Source organism: Gymnogyps californianus, chromosome 1, assembly GCF_018139145.2.
Source record: "Gymnogyps californianus isolate 813 chromosome 1, ASM1813914v2, whole genome shotgun sequence".
NCBI classification, from domain to species: Eukaryota; Metazoa; Chordata; class Aves; order Accipitriformes; family Cathartidae; genus Gymnogyps; species Gymnogyps californianus.
In genome coordinates this window covers 126,649,576-126,673,115 of record NC_059471.1, presented here as the reverse complement: position 1 = coordinate 126,673,115, position 23,540 = coordinate 126,649,576, and the positions used below count along the sequence as shown (strand labels likewise).

The following is a 23,540-nucleotide window of genomic DNA, read 5'->3' as shown; positions in this document are numbered from 1 at the left end:
ACTCCATAGCTATGGAGCCTCTCAGAAACATATGGTCTGTAGAATTTATTTATTTTTCACTGGAGATTAGGTGGCCCATTGATACCAAGGCTAAGTGAAGTGCTCACCAATACCTAGAAGAGTAGTGGGGAGCAAAAGCCAGGATAAACCTGAATGAAGAAACCCCATAATTAGGTGGGAAAATACTTAACATTATGTTTTGAGTCTTGTTAGAAAAGAGGATCTGTTTTGAATTACTCCAGTCTTTGCTTTGTCATGATTCAGAACTGCATCAACACATCTCATCAATACAGGTTTAAGAAAATTGATGTGAATATTTAATCTTAGTCCAAGGAAAAAAAACCACCCAACCCAAAACATCAAAAACACGAGCATTGCCTATGTACCAAATTCAAGCCTAGGACAAAACAGGTCAAGGAGTCATGAAAACTTTAGTTAGGACCAGAAGACATCAAACAAAAGCTATGATGGCATAAGGGAGAAAACTTAAGTTGTTGAGAAACAAGAATATCAGCAGGAAAGATTGGCAGACCTACCTGCTCAAGCATTTCAATTGAGTCTCTTAAAACTCCCTTAACGTGTTTAACCTGTTCCTCATCATATTGAGGGATCTCCTCTTTTGATACCATTTCTGGTGATATGCTGAAAGAGATTGAGATTACATCAGAAACATGAAACAAGCACCCCCATGCCTTTCTCAAAGCAACTGCTCTCTGCGACCATTGCTCTGCCATTGCTAAAAGCATCCTTTTCCAAAAGCCACATAAAAAGCTGCCTGCAGTTGAATTTCAATCCCTGTTGCCTTGAGGATACTGCCTCAGACCTTTGTAGACAACAGCCAGCAAGAATAAATGTGCTTGCATTATGTCTACAATGTAAATTCTCACACTTCAGAGGGCAAGATCTTTCTTGTGAAGAAAGTTACTCTAATCAGTTCTGAGATGATCACTATGGGAGGTCACCACACTGCTTCCATACTCAAGAGCAGGTTATGGTTCTTAACTTGTTTGCTGATACCATATTCAAGAGAGGAAGCAACATCTGAGCCTCTTCGATGTGTCTGAATACAAAAGGCACCTAATGTGGAAGTTTGAGGGGGAGAGAAGATTTAGCAGGAGACTCACAGAAAGATGCTAAAAAGCTAAATGAATCTTTAACATTACATTTGAGATAATGCTGGTTCACACAGGATGAAGTGAACACTTTGGTTCCGTGATCAGCACTATGATATTCACAGAAGATGAGTCACAGCAGGGTGATAAATGCAAGCTAAGGTTAACACTCCCCCAAAAAACAGCTTGTCAAAGGAGAAATTTATTACTGCAAGATGCAGTCAGACATGTCACTGGATATCAGCATAGACCTCAGAAGAACAGCAAGCCCCAGCAGCTTTTGAAAACTTACCACTGAGTTTCACTGTTGAAAATTTATTTCTTTAGATCGGATTCTCACATAAGCTGAGGAAGAAAGCAAGCAAAGATTGTGAATTCAACTTACTTCAAAGAGTTTTCTTCCTGAAGCTGGACATGATAGAGGGACTGAGCTGCATGCTCTATCTTTGACAATCTGAGAAACAGTGTTATATTCAGCAAGACCAAGAGCAGCAAACTGTAGAGAGAAGAGAACAAAAATCAAGTCCTGTAACAATTCTGGTTGCAATGCTACAGAAACAAGATCTGGGCTAAAAACAGCTAAGAAAAGAGAATCCTTCTGGGAGAAAAAAAAAAAGTATGGGGCAGTGCTATACTGAAAATAAAGATCTATCCAAACAATTCTTAGCAGTTAGGATTAAGCTATGTAATAGCAACCAATAAGAACGACAACAGTATCTCCTCTTGGCACTTTTAAAACTAGGAATGAGTAAATTCTAGGCTTTTTTTTTTTTTTTTTTTAAGAGGATCAGACCTAAGTAAACCTGCAAGGCAGACTACTTTGGCAAGTCAGCATTTTCATTCCATGTGTCACTTCTTACATCAATCCATTCCCCTCCTATACCCAAGTGCTCCATTCAAATTAGGTTAGGATCTATCATGCTACATGCAATGTTCACATGCAAGTAAGGTACAGACAAATACAGATAAAAGACCAAGATGAGCTTGAGTCAAGCCACATTTTAATGCAAGTGAGTACTTACAAGACACTCATTACTACAATGATGGTGGTGGTCCTACTTACAGCATCTCTTTTCCTTCCTATAGGGCATGGAAGAGAAGGAGGTTAAAAAGTACTGAAGAACATTCTTAAAGGATGCCTGCAGATACATGTCAGTGCCCAGCATTTCACACAGAATAGCTCAACAGCTTCTGATGGAAAAAAAAAATAACAGATCACGTGGGTGCATAGGATCACCTCCAGCATTCACCAAGGTATTTTTGCAGTCATCTCAGACGAGTCTGCTGGACAGTCAGGCTCTTCCATCAGGAGCAGGATTCCCCCTACCCAGTATGCTGGGGAGAACACAGCACTGGGGCATGTTCACTTTAGATAGCTGAGAAGGCTACAGTCCATCCATTACTAACACTCATTCAGCACATACGCTGCGAGTCACGCACGAGCAGAGACAGACTGCAAAGTGGCTCTCTTCTGCTTGTTCTCCCGCCCACATTAGTCTTTCTGACAACCAGTGTCAAATCAAGTTCTCCTGTAACTTGTCCCATCCTTACCGGCTTGGTTTATATATTGGCCCAAAGACAGCCTTTCAAAAGAGCATCTGCTAGTCGTCAGGCAACAGGGACCAGACACTAGCGAGGGAGAGGAAGTGTGTGTGTCCTCTGCAAACTGAGCAGCAATCACCTACCACTGTGGGCGGGCTGATCTTTAAATATAGTTACCTGTCCTCCTAAAACAGTTCCTTACATTCACATTTCCTGCCCTGGACAAAGGGCATACACAAAAGCTGTAGTGTATACTGAGGCAGACACACTCATCTGAAAAGGTGGAGCAGCAGTAGCAGAATTAAGTAATCAGGAAGTAATCTCAGTTAGGTAAAGAGTCCATTACACACACTGTTGATCCAAACGTTCTCTCAGTGCTATACTCAGTGTTGTCTGCCCCTTTAGGAAAGGGCACGTGCTCCTACTTCAGTGTTTACAATTAAACTTGTGTCATGAAATCCACCATTCTCTGGTACACATTAGTGCACAGATGTTCCTCATCTCTGTAGGTGTAGCTAATATTGTATATGCTAGTGGCCAAGTCTGTCATGCCGAGGGGCAGTGGAACTGCAAGAAATTCTTCAGTGACCCAGAAATTACAGAAGCAAACAGGAAATAGACTCCTTAACGTTAAAAAAAAAAACCAACCCCAACCAAAAATGACATGACAGGTCCAAGAGGTGAGTGACAAAGTTTAATCAACTCATGACTTGGGTGTGCAGTTATTTGAAGAAATAAAGCAATTTTTCAGCAACTTTACAAAAGTCAGGTTAAATGTCATTCTGATCCCATGTCATTTTCAATCCTATGCAGGTACAGTGCAGCATTTTAGGTTTTGGTTGGTTTTTTGTTTGTTTCTTTTAAAAACAGAAGGTGAGATTAAGCTTGATTTCATGAGATACTCATCATAAAAGTGACTATGCATGCTCCAAATCTATTTTATGCAAGCTTGAACACACTAAAGCATTTGCTATCACACCAATTAGATAAAGACAATGAGAGTAACATACACGCAAGTGCTACTCTTGCACTATTTTAGGAGTTAAGCTTTCTTGAACACACCTTTTGGAAAACACTTGATACAGAAATTCCTACCTATTATGCTGCCCTGGGACTCTACTCCCATGTCACCAGAGGAATGTTGGGAAGAGCGTTTGGGAAGTGATTCTGCCAGACTCCGGTGTAAAGTGCGTCGTCTTCGTCTCAGGGCAACTAATTTTCCAGAGTCTTCTATGGACTGATTAATAGCATATTCCTCCATTAGGAGATCTGATTCTGCAGTGGAAAAAAATAAGGTTACTGAACTTTCAAAAGAAAATCTGAAAAGCCTAGCACTGAAGACTTAAATTGTGAGATATGGAGGGTGGCAGTCAGAGGAATAAGTGCACCTTCTAGTAAATGAACTTGAAGCAGGTAATTGACGTGAACTACACCTTGATCTGTACTACCTGTCCTATTTGCTAGAGGGCACTTAGTACACTTTGCAGATACGGTGTACATTCAGCCTGTGCAGGATTGTTTAATGATATGTTAGACAGCAGTTGGAAGAGCACTTCAAGACACTGTTAGACTGAGACCAGGAATTGTGTTAGACTGTGAGCCTGCAGCTGTGGCTGGCCAGGCTGTTAACAGACATAGCCAGGGAGCCTGCCAAGTACCACTGCTTCTCTTCTCGTACCCACCAGTCACGGAAAACACTTAAAGATAGGCACGTGCAGTTGAGAGTAACAGCTTTCTTGCTGCTCCTCATGTTTCCTTCAGAAAGCAATTATGACAAGGTATACAAGAGCTCCTTAGTAGCATATTAAGCTACAAGGCTTCTTTTACACCCTAGAATTGGCAGATATATTGATGACAGGAACTTCTGACTTTGAGATTCCTTTGGTGTTGCCTTCTTTTCAAACCATTCTTTAAGGAATCAAGTTTGACAGATGTGAAAACATACACAGGAAAGGTAGCCTCCTTACTCCAGCACAAAGAAGAAAATGCCTCACCAAGTTGTTTGAAGTTTTCCTGTATTCCTCCCCAGGTATTCTTCTCGATTACAGACTTGACAAGGCCCCAAGGCTGTTTTCTGTACTTCACTTCTGCGGAAACCCTAATAAACAGAATGCAATAGTGAGAGTGTGCTCTTCTAGGTAGCACAGCGATAGCAGAAATCTCTTATCAGAAGCAGGCCCCTAGCTTATATCCATAATCTGAAATACCAACTAGAACTTCCTTGGCTTTCCACCTGGGCAGCACTTACACTGAAGCAAGGCAAGAGACAGACAGTAGCAAAGACAACATATCTGGCTAAAGCCTCAGGAGATCTGAATGTCCAAATTATGGGAAACATTTTGAAGTGTTTTCCTTCAGACTCAGACTAGCAACGAATTGCTCTCATCTGAAGTGTTCATTTTAACATACATTTAAAATAGGCTTCAGACTTTCCCATCATAAAGTCCTGTTTTTTACTCTGTATGTGTATACATGATATATGACATGGGCACCGCAATGGCAGCAGGTGAAATTCATTATCACTACTCATGCACCAAGTGCTCAGATCCTACCCTGAGTAGATAGAAATCAAAATCTGTCTTTCTGTGAGCATGACAGAGGGGAAGTGACATTCCTGCCTTGCATTCCTCACGTCAAGCTAATCAATAAAGCTTCCAGAATAGAAATGGAGTAGAATCCTTCAGAGGACTGCTTCTAACAACTGAATGAATCCCAAAGCTCTTCATAAAGGACAAAAGGATAGCCTGTGATTTTGATTTGTTTAAGTCAAGAACACTGACCATCCTAGAATACACTTTTTTCAATGTTTTCAAATAGTCATCCAAATTAATGTAAGCCCACTGTGTTTCTTAGTTTAACAAAACAGCATCTTTCAAATAGAGTTCTTGAGCCATTTTAAACGCACTATAATAAAGCCAGCTGTAACACCACCATGCACCTTCTGTTCTATACATGCATGCTCTGTGCACCATATTGAAATCTAGGTTTTTGCTCTTACTCTAGGGTTGCCATGTGTCTCAGATAAAACAAATGCAGCTCTCAAAGAGGAAGAATGACTCAAAAAAAAAAGTCATCCAGAACAGTTCAAGGACTTTTCTTCCCTTCTCCTAGTAGAGAGGAAGTCTTCAGCACTTTTATAGCCTGAGATAAGCCAGAATAAAATCCAGGCTTGCTTACCTTTCCTGCGTACTGATGAAGTTTGAGATAAAAGGTCTTACTAAAGACAGCGCAAAAACTACCAAGGATTACATAGTCAGAAAGTCACACAAATGCAGTGAACATGGAACTTGATCACTTCAGGCATTTTCAATAAATGGGAGAGGAAAGGGAAGTGCTTTTTAAGCCTCCCCTATCTAGGCAGAGTTTAATAATGAAGTCTGATTTGCTTGAGTACCCTCCCTGCAAAGTAGGTACGTTCCATCTTCCCTGCACCTTCCTGTGAAACCATCCTCCTCTGCAGGCCCTCAATAAGGCTATCCGGGAAACTTTGTAGTAAAACATCTCAGGTAGTTCCAATTTATCCCACTCACACAGCTGCACTCAAAAACGCAAGGCTGGTCAGAACCCAGTTCAGTCTTGGGGATGAGTTCTGTACCTCATAGAGTCAAGATAAGAGTTCGTTTCTCACTGAATTAATGAGATCCAAAACCAGCATACATGTGACAAGATAAACCAAGCCTATTTTTCAGAAGAGATTCCCAACTTCAAGAGAAACTGACCTTCTCTATGCTGTTGGCAGATCTTTTGATAAACACACTTCATGAACCCATAACATACGTGCCTTGGATTTTCCCCTCCCGCTGTGCACCACTCGGGCTCACCGTAATCGACACTTGTGACTGGATGTGCGGCTGATGCAGTATCTGTTCACAGTGTAGAAATAATCATGGTAGGGGACGTCATGGGTCAGTACCTCAGCATCCACCTGATAAGACTGACCTTTCTGGCTCTGCTTATGCAGGATCTACCATAAAAGAAAATAAAAATAAGAAGTTATATTCATGGTACCTGATTTTTTTTTTTTTTTCCCCTTCTTTTGGCCTGAATTCCTTAGGCTAGATCAACCAACTCCAAGTGAACTAGAGTAGGGACAAAGCCTGAACAACCACAATAAAAACCAGTTAAGACTGGCAAATATAGATGGGGTGGGGAAAGAGAAGATGTCTCCCGCTAGAGCCAACATAGGCAGCAGCAGTATTTCCCCGCTGCCATTTCAAGTACCAGATGCAAGGCTGGCCACTGACTCATGACCAGAGTTCTTCTTTGAGACTGACCTATGAGACCTTTCCCAAAGCAGAATTACAGAATGGTTGAGATTGGAAGGCACCTCTGGTGGTAATCTTGTCCAAGCAGCCTACTCAAGGAGGGCCATCCAGAGCTGGTTGCCCAGGACTGTGTCCAGATGGCTTTCCAATATCTCCAAGAAAGGAGACGCCACAACCTCTGTGGACAACCTGTTCCAGTGCTCCGTCACCCTCACAGTAAAAAAGTGTTTCCTCATGTTCAGGGGGAACCATCTGTGTTTCAGTTTGTGCCCATCGCCTCTGGTCCTGTCACTGCGCACCACTGAAAGGTGTGGCCTTTCGTGGTGAAGGCCTGGCTTAGTCTTCTTTGCACCCTCCCTTCAGATACTTATATACAGTGTAAGATCCCCCCTGAGCCTTCTCTTCTCCAGGCTGAACAGTCCCAGCTCTCAGCTGTTTCTCATATGAGATGGTCCAGTCCCTTAATCATCTTAGTGGCCCTTCGCTGGACTCTTTCCATCTCTCTCTCGTACTGGGGAGCCCAGAAGTGGACACTGAAAGCATTTCATTGCATCTTTTCTCCCCTCAATTCATAAGGGATGTTAATACTTTTCCCCGCAGATTTTGTGGAAGAAGTTTACAGCCATCTGTAAAGGTAGAAAGCCTCTCTGATTTCATCAGCATTTGCTCGCTAATGGTGAGAGGGGCAGCAAGCTACCCTTAGAGATGCTACGTTTAAACTGCAGATCCACACTCAGCTCACTGAACTCTAATCCATGGTCAGATCTCTGATAGACCATAGGGTTGACCTCTCCCTTGCTTTAAAGGGCACCAGACAGACACACACATGCATACAGTACCTGCTTTTCAGTTGCAGTTGTGAACTTCCCACAAAGTGGATTGTTAATCGTTACAGTGTACGTCAAAGTCCTCAACTGATTGCCACTGGAATCTCTATTCCAAGGGGTTGATACAGCATCTAGATGAGAAATTATGCAAAATCTGACATGCAGATTACCTAAGAGGCATTATCTCTGCCCTTTCACATCTTAACAGTTTAAGAACAGCGGTGGGGAGAGAGACAGAAAACTGATTCAAAAATGGTTGTGTGTTTTGCAGGAAAAGGGAAAATTGTAGTTCACTGATGAAGAAAGGTGAGGCACTAAGTAGCTGAACCTCAGTCTACTGAAGGAGACTTGAGGGTGGGGAGAAGAGTAAGCAATTCAATGAAAATGTGTCATTTCCCATCTGCTTAAAGTTGAAGAGATTCACTTAGCATTATCAAAAGCTTTTGCCACTTTGCCTTCCAAGCTGACACTGAATAAATATTACCCTTTTTGACTTAATTTTCTGTTCTTATGACCTCAGTGAATAAAATTTACTCATCCAGAAAATTAAAGCCTGTGAGTATTGTTTAGGAGGATGCAATGATTTTGCCTGTGTGCCAGCCATACACATTTCACTATTTCTGGGACACAATGTAATCAGAGATATCCCACAGAACGCATCAACTTAATAGCCTACCCAAAATTCAGGCATTAAGGTGCAGTTTTGTGGTGCACTGAAATGAGATTTTTACTCTGAAATGTGACTGATCTACAGAAACAACAGGCTAGCTTTAAATATCCTCTCTCATAGTGGAACTTTAAAGCTTCAAAATTCTTTTAAAGCAAGGAGAAACTTAAAATTCAACTTAGCCTTATTTAACATTTCTCAGAGGTTGAAATTTTCAGGATAGTTTGCAACATGAACAGAAGGGAGAAGAGTATATTACCTACTATACTCCTGGAATTGAGAAACCTCTGCATGAAGTGAGAATTGGTGAAAAGGATTTCAAACATCTTGTCTGCAGTGATGTGGAAAACTTCTGTTTATAAAAAGTCTCCCATAGAGATCATTCTCAGAGACAGTCTCCTTCACCGCTAAGGAAAGGCAGAGAGATCAGGTTAAGAAAAGAACAGTATTATGAAGAAACTCTATAATATTCTAAGCTTTATTACAGCTCAAATCCTTCCCAAGCTTGCATCAGCATTTGTCTCTCACTCTCAGAAACCCAGTTATGACAGCAACACATGATTTGGTAGGTAGGTTGTCTTCAGGAGCAAAGTCCAGAGTTTATTTTCACCCCACCCCCCCCCATTTCCCTGTGTAAATATAAATTGATAAATAAACATCACAAGGTCCCATCCCTTTAGTTTCGCCTTCAGTATTCTACTAATGCTACAGGAAACGTTGGGGAAGACAAAAAGTTAGCATAATAATCATTAATATGTGTGTCTATTGTACAAAGGGCATGTGCATAGCAAGGAGGACAGTGAAGCCATACTAGCTTTCTTCTTACTTGTGGCTAGTTTCAGAATTCTGCTTTTAACATCTGTAATGCTGGTAGTGTCCACAGTCTAAGAGACCAGGTAGACTCCCAAACAGTTCCTCAAACTGTTCCTCCCTCCGTACCTATAAGAGGAATGCAAGAGGCACCCTGCTCCATTTTGCAGTCCTGAAAAGTGCACCAAGATGCTTCATCACCGTCCCTTATTTCAAAACCACCAACAAGCGCCCCAGTGACATTCTGTGGCTGCAGCACTGATCTTTGCTATTTCTGCTTCTTGTTGGTTGCTGGCATGACTCAGCTTTGTGGTTGTCTCAGCCACTCTTGCAAGAGATAAGGGACAGAATTATAATCCTGGAGGGCAAGCAGTTTCCTATGCCAACCCCAACTCAATCTGCTCATGCTTTAGAAACAAGTCCATCCTAAACTATAATTACCAAACACAAGCAAAAACCCCACCCCATACATTACTAAAATGAAACAAAAAGCCTGAAAGCAGATCTTGCAGAAGCAAGACAGAAGTCAGGATGCCTAACCTTTCAACCGATGCAAATGAATGCTCAGAGCTAGCAAAGGTGAGCGCCAGCCACCAATGCAAAGGTAGCCTGAATATCAAGCTATAGTTCACAAACTGCCTACAGGCTAAGGTTACAGCACTTAAAACATTACTGCTTAGTAGCAGTCAGTATTGATAAATATAAATGCAGCAACTGAACACTGCAACAGTCCCCAACGAAATCCAATTCTGACTCTAAGCAGACTTCCGCTCTAGTGCTGCTTCTAGCCTGTTAAAAGTCCCTGTTATACATCTGCCTCCAAGAAAGTTCTCTTTGACCTAATCAGGCTTCAATGTAGGACCCCAAAAGCAAAGCACAAGTGCCATATTTTTGTGCTTGCACAAGAGATGGACTTCCTTCCCACGCCATGTTCTGCTTATGCAATTGTAAGTCTATACAATTGCGAGGTGGGACAGAAAGCAAGCACGCATTTTAAGAGGCCTATTTAACCAGCCCATATGCAGTCATTACATGCTAGAATACAGATTCTGCCGTGCTGAAACGTTCAGTGGGAAGCCAGAAATTCAGCCTGGGTTTTCAGCTTATGTTCACTGTATTTCCTCTCAGAGTTGAACCTAATTCCAGCAAAACGTAGTCCAAGTGAACTGTAAGTTTGACCTCAGCTAACAAGACCTCAACATTACAGACCTCTCCTTTCAGAGTGCACTCTCTACTTCCTCTCTTTCACTAAGAGGCAGGAAGCTTCAGATATTGATGTTAACATCCCCTTTGCCTACTGCGCATCAGCTAACACACATGGAGTCAGACACCAGGTAATTCAAACCTAGTTACTCTGGTTGAGTCTTACTCAGCTGGACCTTGACATGCTGAAGGAATCTGCTACCACTTAAAAAAAAAATACAAAGGCCCAGACACATGATCAAGTCACCATGCATCAGATAAGCTTTGACAGCTATTTGTATGTGTCTTAGCAAATACAAGATAATACAAGTTACCTTTGCCCCAGTGAGGCTTAGCTAAGCAACACAACTTTACATTCACCTGAAATGCCTGAGGACAGCTACTATGTTTCTGCTGATGCAAGGTAATTTGGTAAGCCACAGCAACTTATGATATACACAAAGCCCATGCATTATTACCTTAAGGTGCAGGCCTTGCTACTGAGATATTTTACTCTTCAAGCACGAAGTCTGTCCTCCTTGTACTGAGCCTTATGCAAGAGCATCCATGGGTCTATACAAAATTTCCTGTTAGTTGACTTACCTACACTATTTCCATCTAGTCATGTCTCTACTGAGGAATAGTTAATGAAGTGCCAAGTGCATGAGAGCATCTATTGAGAAATATGTTTTTACTTACAATCCCTCTCAGCTCTTGGAACAAACAAACAAATTTTTAAAATGGTGTTATCACATAAAGCAGTATTTTCAGAAAATCCAAGCTGAAACTGGGTTGATATATCAGGCCCGTCAGCCACTTAAGATGCTAGGGTTCAAACAGCTGTTTTCCAGAAAGCCTAGAAATCTTTCAGACGACAGGTCTGGAAGGTGCATGTACATATGAATGTTGCTGTGAGTTCCACATCTGTGGAAGCAAGTCGCTGCATATACCGAGAGCTTGACAAGCTTCAAGTCACTTCCATCTGGGCTTCTCAGAGTTTATCTGCAGAAATCCTAGATGAAGCAGCGAGCAGAAACAGTAGCATAGCAAAGAAAAGTGTACAGTTTACACACTTGCAGTTCCAACAGAATAGAAAGCTTTAACCACTCATCTCTGCTACAAATGAATATGCATGTTTGTCTGTTTTCTTTTGTTTGTTTTAACTCACACAGGTAAACCTACCTGCCTTTTATTTATCTCCATACTAGAGCAACATCAAGCATTTTACATAGGACTGGCTTAGAAACACTGTTTATGAACAAAGTGTTCTGTGCAGGTATCTAGATACCAGTCTAACTCCTTAACTTTTGATGCTGTTCTAACCCCTCAGCAGTGTGCAATTAACCACTAAATCTCTTAGCCTGAATACATTTATAGATGAATTGGAGCTACTGTCTGATAAGAGAAAATGAGATTATTCTGACTTTAGGTTAGGAACCCTAGAGACCCAAAAATCCAGAAGTAACATATTACCCAGAGTGTCCTGGTTCAGCCTGAAGACAGCAAGTCTGCTCCCTCCCCCACTATTGCCTTGCACTTCATAAGGTCATTTTCATCACTGCAAAGCAAGCTGTGAAATAATGTTTGAATATAATACCATTATGCAGCAGTGATTGCAGAGGTTTGAAAACATCTGCAGTGCAAGAAAAGAAAGACAGAAAACTGGAGGGGCGGAAGGGGGCAGGAAAAAAAAATTGTTCTTAATTCCCATTAACAACCAACAGCTTAAAGCTAAACACACACCACAAGCAAATGAAGGAAGCTGAACTGATAACAGCAGAGGCTATCAAACATATTAATAAGATGGTTGATTTTTCCACTCCACAGAGTTGGGGGAGGATCAGGAGGAAAAAAAAAAAAATTCGTGTATGCACATCTTGGCACTGTTGAGGATTTCTATGCCACTGGGGATGAGTAAAAATTGCACACTGAATGAATAATATGCAGGTAGGAGCCTTTAACCAGATACACCTGAAATCAAGTCAATAAAACCAATTCCTAGAGTGAACATGTTCCAGACACCATCTATTTAAAGACTGCATCAGCAATATTAATCATTATCAAAGAGCTCTCCTACACTTTAAAAGACTAAGTACAAAAATTAACTTGGGGAGGTAGAGTAAGTATTGTGACAATGGTAGCTTTTTCCAGTTCACAAGATTAAAAAAAAAAAAAACAAACAAAAACCACTTATACCTTTTGCCTTTAGATAAGTCAAACATATATCCTCCAAACCCCAAACAAAAAATAATTGGTAGTTACATATTCAACAAAACATGTGCTTTTGGTATTTTGATTAAAATGCCAACAAGGTAACAGGGCTACTCTTCCTTGTATACATTGTATATCCAAAATTTCATATCGGGGGGGGGGGGGGCGGGGAGGAGAACAGAACAACAAACCAGGTCTGAACTAATTTCAACCACCCTGTATTTCGTTTTCTGCCTCATATATCCCTATCTGCAAGAAAAGTCAAGCCACCACTGTACCCATCTCACAGCACTACAGTGCAAGCAGTTATGCTCTCCTGCAGACCACACATTTAAAGGTGGTTATTTGTACAAATACAAACAATACAGTAAGTCTGTCAAGTTATGCAAGGAGATCAGGAATTTATGATGTCCCCATATACAGTAAAGCTTTCTAACAGAAAAGACTGTTTTCCAATTTCCTGCTTCCCCCTTCTTTCTTTGAAGTATTTTATGCTGCTGAACATTGTCATTGGGGGGGGGGGGGGGGGGAAGAAACAACCACCTATATACCAAAGAGTCATTTGAGGAAATTCAGACTCTCCTAGCTCTATTTTGGAAATACATATTCTGTGCTTGACCTAAAATTTGTTTTCTGAAATTTAGAATCAAGACTGCACATATTAATTTTTAGCTTATCCAAAAGTTCGTCATGGCTCAATACTTATACTCCAATTTATGAAACTGAACAAAAGCACCAAGATGCAGGTCAACAGGCCAGTGGTGCATGGTGAGACGCACACCCCCCATCCCCCAAGTAAGCAAGATGAGAATTGCTTAGGGCAAGGGAACTAGTGTTACTAAGGCTCTGGCATTCCAGCTTTGGGTGTCAGGTGGACATGGAGTTGGAGAACACCAGTCCTGAGCTTGCCCCTCCCCTTATTTGCCAGGACACCTCCATAGGCAGCCTGCGTATGAGCCAGAGGACACAAAAGGAATTAATCACATGGGTAAGCCTTTGCCATGTAGGAAAGCTAGTTTTGTTTGCATGAAGGAATTCACCTTGTAAGAGTGCGGGGCAACTGCAATAGAAAACAGACAGAGAAACAGAAGAAAAAAAAATTCTAGGCATGAAGAAGGGAATCTGAGAGAAGATTAATGTTGTGGGACTAGAAAATCCTGCTCTGAATAAAAAAAGACTAGTCTTGGGGGAGGGAGGAGAAATAAGAAAAGCAGCATGAAGTCAGTTCTCTATTTATTAAAGAGACATCTCCAGTTTAATATGCTCTATTTATTCAACATCACCAATGCAGGGATGACAGGGAGTATTTACTGCTATTGTTTAGGCAAACAGCAGCATGAAAGATAACAACTATTTTCAATCAGTTTCACTGGAGACCTTTGCCATAAAATAAAATCCAGAGATGGAAGAGAGATGTGATACTAGAGGATAAGAAAACTGCAAGATATCCAAAACATCCAAAGGCCAAAACTTTCTGCTGCTCTAAAAGATACACCTGTGATGGAGTAAACGATTTGTGAAGCTTGTTAAGTGTGTAGGAGTATGGCATAAACAGCAGCCTGTTCAAGTAGGTATATTCCCAAAAATGATACAACCTGACATGCATCGAGTTGAATCTGAACTCAAGCAAACACAGAAGCAGTATGGGTGAGCAAAAGGAAAGTTAGTTGCATATAAAGTATATCCTCAGGCAACAATCACAACTTGCAGGCAGCCAATTCAATCCATGACTTTGAAAGCTTTCCTGCACACCTCAGTGATCCCAACACAATGACACCTGCAAGCAACTTCAGTTGCCAACTCTGTTTGAAAGGATAAGATGCAAAGTTTCTCAGCCAGATTAAGAACTGGCCTCAATTAACTGAACTGTTCTATTCTTATCAACAGGCAATGAAAGTAAGTTATCTCTTATGCCTATGAAAGAAATATTCAGCTGCTAATGAGCACACAGCTACTGTTGAGCTTTTCCATCTTCCATTTGCACACCACCATACAACTTTGGAACCAACCCGGGTTGTGCACACCTCGCTTTAAAGGCATTTACAGAGTCCCAGATTGGGATATTTATCGGAACATCCACCACAACTTCAGTGAGCTGTTTGAACAACTACGGCCCTTTGACACAGAAAAGTTCCCTACAGTAAGTGAAAAGCTCACATTAGAGAGCGAGAACTTGTCTGGGGCTACTGTGGGAGCACAGAAGCAGCACCCACAGACCTCAGCCCAAGTCTCACTGTCATCCAGCCTGGGCAGAAGGTACCCTCTGGCCTTACTCTCTCCGAGGACATAGCAAAAATACTTACACCAAAACCACTATGAGACATACAGCTATGCTTTTCTCTCCTACGGTGAGAAGAGGAAAGGAAGCAAGTAACAGCCAAGTTACAATCTCTACACTACTGTGGCATCCAGGTTTCTTCTCATCTTGTACTGGGTAATGAAGTATGAGGTATAAGGATGGTATATTAGGATTCATTAAGATACTAACTCTGTTGGCACACAAAGTGTAACCTGCTCCAAGATACATGTTAAGGTTTTTCATTTTCAGACCAGATTCAGAACATGCACAATTTCCCCTGAAACCTGGGAAGTTGTCTTGCCTGGACTTTCAGTGAGTTCCTCAGTTTACTCCATCAATAACATTGAAGCCCATACGCCTTAAGAAACTAGAAGTGTAAAGAAGGGGGGGTAGGGAGGATGGGGGAATTTTTCAGAAACTGGAGAACAGTCTGAAATGTTTCTCCTCAGTTCCCAAGAAGTAAAAACAAAGGAAAGAAAAATATTTGAAATACCTGTGAGAGCATGGAAAGTGAACAAACACCACCACATTGTCAAGAAACGTTTTTTTTTTTTTAGTTTAAGCTGTTAGCAACTCTACCCACCAAAGGAGAAAAAGCAAAACCACAATTTGTTTTCGTTCTAAACACCCCCAACAACAACTTTTTTTTTCTCCCCAGAAACTAAGTAAGATACAAAGATGTTTTTGCTGCAATTCTCTGAAACAAATGAGCAAACAAGTTTCATAAGATCAGAAAGTTCTCTAACTTGCTCCACAAGTGAGATTGAACACCAGAGTCAGGTTGTCTTACAGATCCCAACTGTTAAGAGATATACCTTCTTCACTGTCTGAAGCACTGCTCTTCTCCGGAAGATTTTCATTCTCATTCAGGTCCAAGGACTTTTCTAAAGACCTGCTCCTGACTAGCTTAACAGGTTTTCTTTCTGAAGATGGAAGAGGGCTCTTCTTTATTTGCTTCTCACCTGGGGACTCCTCCACCTGAAACAACCGAGGAAAAAATGCATCAGTAATCACAGACCATTTAAAAAAAAAAAAGAGAAAGTTACTTTCAGAGAAGAAAGCCATATAAAGGAAGTCCCAAGTTCTATCTGCTCAATTACCACACAGTCAAGCACTAATTTCTCTCCTGTTCCCCTCCCCTAGCCAACTTTCCTTCCTCTTTATTTCAAACTTTCACTTTACCCTGGTAACAAGGGACAGACTTACTCATCTGTACTGTTATACCAAGAGCTGCCTCAAAAGGGACAGTTTACTCCCCATCCAGTCCCCTTGCACCCACCTGCATGGTTTGGTCCCCTTCCCTGCATCAACACTAGCATTTATAAATTCATTAACGTAACACAGATTATTTACTTTTTATTGATCAGGTTAGGTTTTTTCCTGCCAGTTTAGCAAGGGGTCCAACAATCTTGAGGGGAAGCACAATGAAATAGACAGGGCCTCCCTTTTTCAGCAAGATTAGATCATCCCAATTACATATTTGAAAGGTGTTCTTATTTTGTTTGTTCTGTATTTTGTTTACCCTTTGACAAAAAAAAAAAGCTTTAAAACACTGTCTAGAGCCATCCTACCTATAAAATGTTACTTCTCAGAAATAAAGCAATGGAGTAGCATTTGCCATCTCCAATACATAAGCACGAAATCCCCCAAAACATCAGTCACTGAATCAATGATGCAGCTCTTAACCCTAAACTATAAAAACTGGCAGCTAAGTTTATATGCCATTGCACACTTCAAGAAGTATTTTCTAGTGAAACTGTATGCACAAGGTTCATACATCTCCGAATGCCACCCAAAAAGCTTGGCTACTAGCTTCAAATCATAATTTTCATTCTAAACCTCTCCTCAAAGCTCCCATTGCCTCCAGTGGAACAGCTGGGATCAACAGTAGTACAGCCCCCCATATGCAGTAGTACATGGACCAAGAAGATGTACATCAAGCCTCCTCAACTGAGTAGTTCTGATTCATCTGCAATACCATCATCCCTAAAGATTATTCAGCACTGACTCAAAAAAGCAAGAGCATCAGCTACTTTAATAGTCATCATGTACTTCCTGTACTTCTTGGCTTTTTTCAAAATAAAGACCATCTATTTTTTTTATGCAACTGAGGGCCATTAGCTGGAATGGCTGGGTGGCTGGAAAACAGAGACAGGCATGAATTCGACTGCAGTATAAGGGGCAAAAATACTCCCTCAACATCAAAAAAAAAAAAAAGAAGACTGTATCAGAAAAGCAGATCAATTAACAAATGCTCCTATTGAAAGGAGCTACCATGCCTGAAGTTAGTCACACAACAGGAACTAGGACAGAACCAACATTTCCATGTCAAAATACTCTACCAATACAGATGGAAGTCAGAAAGGAGCTAGTTGTGGTAAAACAGTCTAAAAATTGACACACAGATCCAGCACAAATCCAAGGAACTCCCATAGCATTTTGATGACAATTAGGGATCTGGTGAACAAGCGGAGCTCCCACCAGCAGCATAAGAGCAGCCCACTATGCCATGAGCAGAGCAAGAAAGTCAGGCTCAAGTCAGAAGACAAGAACAACAGCTCCTACAAAAAAGCCTTTCATGATGTCAGGGAAGAGGAGATTCATGCTGAGGCTTTTGGAATAACTGATCAACTCAAATACAGTTTTCTTGGGTTTTTGGGGTGGTTTGGGGGGGGGGGGGTTTGGGTTTTTTGGTTTTTTTTTTTTTTTTTTTTTTTTTTTTTACACTAAAGAGTAATGTTTTTAAGATCTGTCAGCTGGAATTAAAGATGTATAAGTTCTTCCTTACGTACATTTATTTCCTGAGCTAGTCCGGTACTGCTAAGCTCTGTGCCAAGGCTTTTCTAGTTTTTAAGCTGTGAACAGCAGGCTCTGGGACTGGAAGGCCTCCCATACAAGGGGTGGAGGGAAGAAGATGGTTGAAAATACAGGCAATAAGGTGGTTCCCACATTGATATGAACTGCACTTAGAGAAGCAGACGAGCCATGACTGGTGTTATACACAGACTTTCTTTAATCAACTATGGACAGCTATTGACAACACTTCTTCCAAGACAGGCCAAGTAGTATAGCCAACCCCTCCATTAGTTCAGATCTTCCTCTGAAGAGAGCTTTGGGACTTACTTTGTCTACCAGAGCAGTAAAGGAGAGGTTAAGCCTGTTTCCCTCCAGTCTTTGGAAGGTGATTAACTGTGTTTTGTGTCATCAGTGCGATGGTTTTTGATAAATACGTTCTAAGCACTACTGCCTCCTCCTATCGCCCCTGTGTTTCTACAGAATATGCTGTAATCCTGGGGCTGTGGAAAGTGTTGACATTCTTGAGAAATACCAAGTGACACATACAGCTGAACACAATCATTATGTATTTTAGTTACACTGAAACAGTAAGCTAAACAGTTTAGTTACACATTTATCAAGACTGCACTTTTACACTATAATTAAAGGACTTTTTAAAAGGCAGTTTATTCAAGGGAGAATCCTACCCCTTTTCCTTGTGTACAAACCAAATCCCTAGGCATTACTGTTTACCAACATACCCAATTAGATTTAGCACCTGCAAGAGATCTCTGGGAGTGGCACCCACTAGGTAAACAAAACACTTTTCCAAGCAGAGCAATTATTTTTAAATGGCTTGTTCTTCTGCAAATAGGACTTACAAGTCCAAACCAAGGCTACCTGGGTAGATTTTTAGTTATCCTAAAGAACCCAAATTCCAGCAGCATCCACAGTCCTCCCAGGCCTCCCTTACAGCTCTCCAAAAATCTAGTTTTATACTGCTAGGATTTCCATGAAGGATACCCATCATCTGATTAACTAAGCTTTTAACATCTGACAAATACCGGTATTGTTTGCTGGGTATGAGTCTCTAGCCATTAACTTGGATTTCGGCAAAACTATTTAAAGCCTGCTTAACCTCCAGATCAGTTTTAGCAAGTGACAAAAGCCAGAAGATTTATATGGTAGTAAAAACTATTACAATCATCTCCTTTCTTCCCTCCCCAAATTTTCCAAAGCACAAACAGCAACTAGGTACCCAACCCTAGTGAAGTTTATAAGAAATGCTTTAGTGCTTTATTTGCTTTTCCAAGATCTTTCCCTTGGGGTATCTATTAATCAAGAGAAAACGTCTGTAACCTTTTAGGACTACAACTACACACAGGAGTCCCAGCAACTGTGCTAGACACTGTGCACATCTCAGATACCGCTACCAATGCACTTGGCCCTCCCAACCAGCCAAATACATTCACAAATTCATATAACACCATGAGTGAAGCACTCATGCTTGTTCAGTTATATTAACCCAAGGCATTAAGGGAAAATTCATCTTTATTATAATCAAGTGTGCTTTTTTCCCCTTCCTTCTGAAACATTTCCACAAATTTAAATAAATAAGGTTTCACACGTTCACAACAGCAGACTAACTGACCTTTGAAGGCAAGGATAACAGCATAACTACCCTCTAATAAACCTCATGTATAGGAGAGACAGAAGTATAACAGGAGATAATTTATTAAACAACAAATAGCACAAGCAAGAAAGCATTGGAAGTGAACAAAGGCATTACTTTCATAAAGCACTTGGATAAAAATGCACATAGTCCCTAGGAAGGTGGATAAAACACAGTTAATTTTGTTTGTAAACAAAAAAGAAATCAGGGCATAAGCCTCAGCATTCTAGCCAGGTTATGCAGTGAATTAGTGATAGGACATTGCTGAAACTCACACCAACAATATTCTCTCATACAGAATTTTGTTCATTTCCAAATTCAAGAAACATTCCTGAAACCTGAAGATATTCATATTAAGTTTCTGATGTGAAAACCTCCTAGGCTATTATGAATTCACAAAGGCTTCTTTAGAAGTTACAATCCCCATGCATCCTATGCTTACAGGTACACAAGTTAAGCATATACACTACAATAGCAAGAAAGGCTGTGTCAGCACTTACTCCTGGCAACACGTGTCTATTGAGTGACTCTCCTTCTGTTTGAAGCGTGGGTTCCCGAACTAAACCAATCATTTTAGGTAGTTTTTCATCCCTTTCTCCAGAATCATCACAAATGCTGGATCTGTCCAAAGCAAAAAGGAAGATATCTTTGGAGATATAAGTGCTGAAAAATCTGAGAAAGCTTCTCATGTGTGATTTTTGTATTCAAAGCATGGCTGTTCAGCTAATATTAAAAACTACCAACTCATTCTTCCCACATCCAGCTCATTAATCTCTCAAGCCATTTTCCTCACCCTAGCCACCTCTCAGAAGATTCAGCTTCTGACCATAAGGTTAGTAAAACCAAGCACTGGCAAATCAGAGAGAGTGCTGTGGGAAAAGAGGAAACAGAGATAGCTTAGAACAAAAAGAAAATGTTATAAGAAAGTTTGAGACAAGAATTTTTTTCCCTACATCCCTTTTCAGAGTTGCAGAGTAGTGCTTTTTTTTTTTTTTTTTTTTTTTTTTTTACAGGGAGAAAACACAGGAAATATTTAATAGGACATCTTTTGAAGCTTGCAGTGAACTTAAGATTTTTTTTTTCCTAACATACTCAGATAACACAGGATTGAAAGAGAGACATAAATTACATTGTTCAGTTTTATAGAGCCATACTTTTTACGTACAGATACAAAAATTAAAGCCCCATTATTAGATTGACACTGGCAGTTCATCAGTTAGTTCACATTTGTTCAAAAAAAAAAAATCAAGGCAACCGTTTAAAAAAAATCCACATACAGTTAGATTACGCCAGGTTCCTAATTCAAGCTGAGGACAATACAAAAATAAGCTAAGATCTCAGACATCAGGAGAACAAAGCAAAGCAAGTGGTTCAGTCTCCATAGAGGAAAGGAAAAAGTGTCTGAGCATCATATATAGCTCCATTCCATTCAGCCCTTCTATATTGTTGAAGGGCATACAGATCCTAACTAGATACCATCATGAGAAAAGGTTGCTATTTAAGCTATCCTGCGGATATCCCCAAGCAGATCTGGGGAGAACAAGGTCTTCCTATCTCCCTCCTTTAAGGGACCTCAGCTGTGCTCCTACTATTTTAGTCAATGAACATAATTAAGTTTTTATGCATGCTCAGTTTATGCAGTTCAGTTCTTTGCATCGTTTTACTGTAGGCTTAACCTTTCTGGTAAGGCTACAGCAGCACTTTGGAAAAAGAATTTCTAAGAAAGGGGACACTGCTTCTCCCTCGGTATTTCAATAAGCTTTATAGCCTCCCCTTACCGAGGCTGCCCATTGTCCTCAGACGATGAGTGGAAGCTCTCCATCTCCTCGCTGTTCAGGCCCAGCTCAGAGCCATAGCTCTGGTGCACCAGCTGCCAGAATTCCTGCTTGGTCAGCCTCTGAAAGAAAGCGAACTAGTCAAGAACTATGGTATAGGACAGTAAGGCACAGGAGGTAAAACAGTAAGAAGTTTGAATTACGCCACAGCCTTTAACCTCAATTCTGACAAGGACTGAAAGCATTTAGGTATCACATTTCAAGATTGGATTTCAGCATTTTGGGGAACTGTACTCCCGTCTACTCCATATTCCCAGCCCATCACTGTTCAACCAATAACACCAGACATGAGAAAAATTGTTATTTCAAGAAAACGCACACTTGTAGCCACTACTTGCTTCTTCACATGCCACCAATGTTTTCACAGATATCTTCAAGGTAGCTCCCTCTTGAATTTCATTCGATAAGGCACAAGACAGTAACTAGTCGACAGCCAGGGACTCCCTCTTTGATCTTGGACAAACTGCTTAATAGATACACGCCTGTTTCCTCAGGATGCTCAGAGCACTTTACAAATGGTGAGAGGCTAGCGTTTCAGTCAGTACAGACAGTGGTGTCTAGGTCAGCCAACTGCCCACTTTGCCAAGGTGGGACAGGAGGTCCTCACTTTGGAACAACACCAGAACCCTCTTTACAAAAAATAGTTGCTTTTGCTCAGTAACAGTATTACCTTGACTCACCGCTAGCTACTCTTCTCTTTCTCTATAACATCTCTGCCCTGCTCCATGAATTTGCACAGCTACTGGGATATATTTAAGTTCTCTCAGACCATCAGGAAAGTTAGGAAGCAAAAGTAGTATGACAAACTCATGTCAACAATGTAAGCAACTAGTTTCAAAGTCCACTTCAGCTGTAAAGGGCTAAAAAAAAAAAAAGAGAGAGAGAGAGAGAAAGGAAATAAGGTTCTGGGATTTAGCAGAGCTCAGAGAGCAATACTAGCAATCTTGAGAGAGACACCACGCTGGAAAATGTGCCTCAGCCACAATCCATATTGATCAAGGGAACAGAACTGTGCTAATGAGGCAGTAACACAAGTACTGCTTACTATTTGCATGAAATGATCACATTAAATACCTGTGCATTATTTAAAGGGCTTTTAAATGATCTTCTCCACCTCTTCGCGCCACCTGTAGAGTGTTATACTATCCGCAATTTTAGACAGACATAAAAAAGCTGACCCACAAGCAGGAACGTAAATGCACGCCCATATACGCCCTCGGCGCTCTCCCCCGGGACTGCCGGCACCCGCCCGCCCGCCCCCGCGCTGTGTCCCGCCCGGAGGGCGCCTGTCGCCCCGCACCGCGACAAACCTGGCCCTTCCCGCCGCGCGGTTCCCCGCCGGGCAGCGCCGCTCCCGGGACACCCCCGGCCCCGCCGGGTGCCGCCGCGCTCCCACTTCCTGCTCGGCGGCGGCGGGGCCCGGCCGGGGCCGCCCCCCCGCCCCCCCGCCGGCGGCTCCCGCGAGCGGGGCCGGGGCAGCGCCTTCCCCGGCAGCCGCCGCCGCGCTCCGCCCGGCGCGGGGGGAGCGGGGCAGTGGCGGGCATCGGCACCGCGCCTCTCCCCGCCGCCGGGACGCCCGCGGGTGTCCCTCTGCCCCCTCGCCCTCGATGCGGGACCCCCGCACTGCATCGCAAGGGAGCCGCTCCCCGCCAAACAGGGGGGAAGCGCGCCAGCGTCAGGGCGAACCCAACCCAGTTCAGGAGACGGCTGTTCTCGGCCGCTCTGGAAGAGGGGTTTTTCCCTCGGGTATTTTCCAACACAAAGGCTTCAGGCTTTTCAGAAAGCGGCTGGCACAGCATCCTATTGGTAGAGATCAGTTTCAAGGTATTTAATCCTACTGAGGACAAAGTAAACATTAAAACACAAAACACACACATAGAAAGCAAGGGTCATAACAGCTAATGCCAGCCTCCCTCTGCCATGGAGGTTTGTTCTACAAAGCAATGTAGTGCTAAAAACACATGCATCAGCATACAGCTGCCTTACTTTCCCCAGGCATGCTGTCTTTTGGAGCAGTAAATTCATAACCACAACCAACTACCTACAGCTGTTTCCATTAAATGGCTGAAAACAGGAGTAGGCATTACATGGTTTCAAAATATGACTGAGATGTATCTTTAGATAGCACACCTTTCAACCAGAAATTAAAGGACAGAAACAAAGCCACTTTCACTTCTGTGGCCCAATATTGCCAGTGCCTTTATTTCCAGTCATAAGAAAATAACTGGCAAATGGCTAATGTCGCTAATTAAATTCACTAGCATGTTCTGCACCAGTCTGTGGGCAAATCAGATTGCCCTTGTACAGAGAGCTCAATGGCTTGAGGAAAGCAGAGAAACTTTA

General features: G+C 41.8%; 1 protein-coding gene across 1 annotated transcript in view; it reads right to left on the bottom strand.

The window, feature by feature from the left end:
- The window catches only part of GRAMD1C (GRAM domain containing 1C), a 56,243-nt gene that overhangs the window by 1,394 nt on the left and 31,309 nt on the right, over positions 1-23,540 (bottom strand). The window contains 13 exon segments of the mRNA XM_050895671.1: positions 537-642; positions 1,498-1,608; positions 2,135-2,192; positions 3,750-3,929; positions 4,649-4,752; positions 6,476-6,618; positions 7,759-7,877; positions 8,673-8,763; positions 8,765-8,820; positions 15,740-15,894; positions 18,648-18,667; positions 19,875-19,983; positions 21,141-21,259. Coding sequence (XP_050751628.1) covers positions 537-642; positions 1,498-1,608; positions 2,135-2,192; positions 3,750-3,929; positions 4,649-4,752; positions 6,476-6,618; positions 7,759-7,877; positions 8,673-8,763; positions 8,765-8,820; positions 15,740-15,894; positions 18,648-18,667; positions 19,875-19,983; positions 21,141-21,259 — 1,371 coding nt within the window.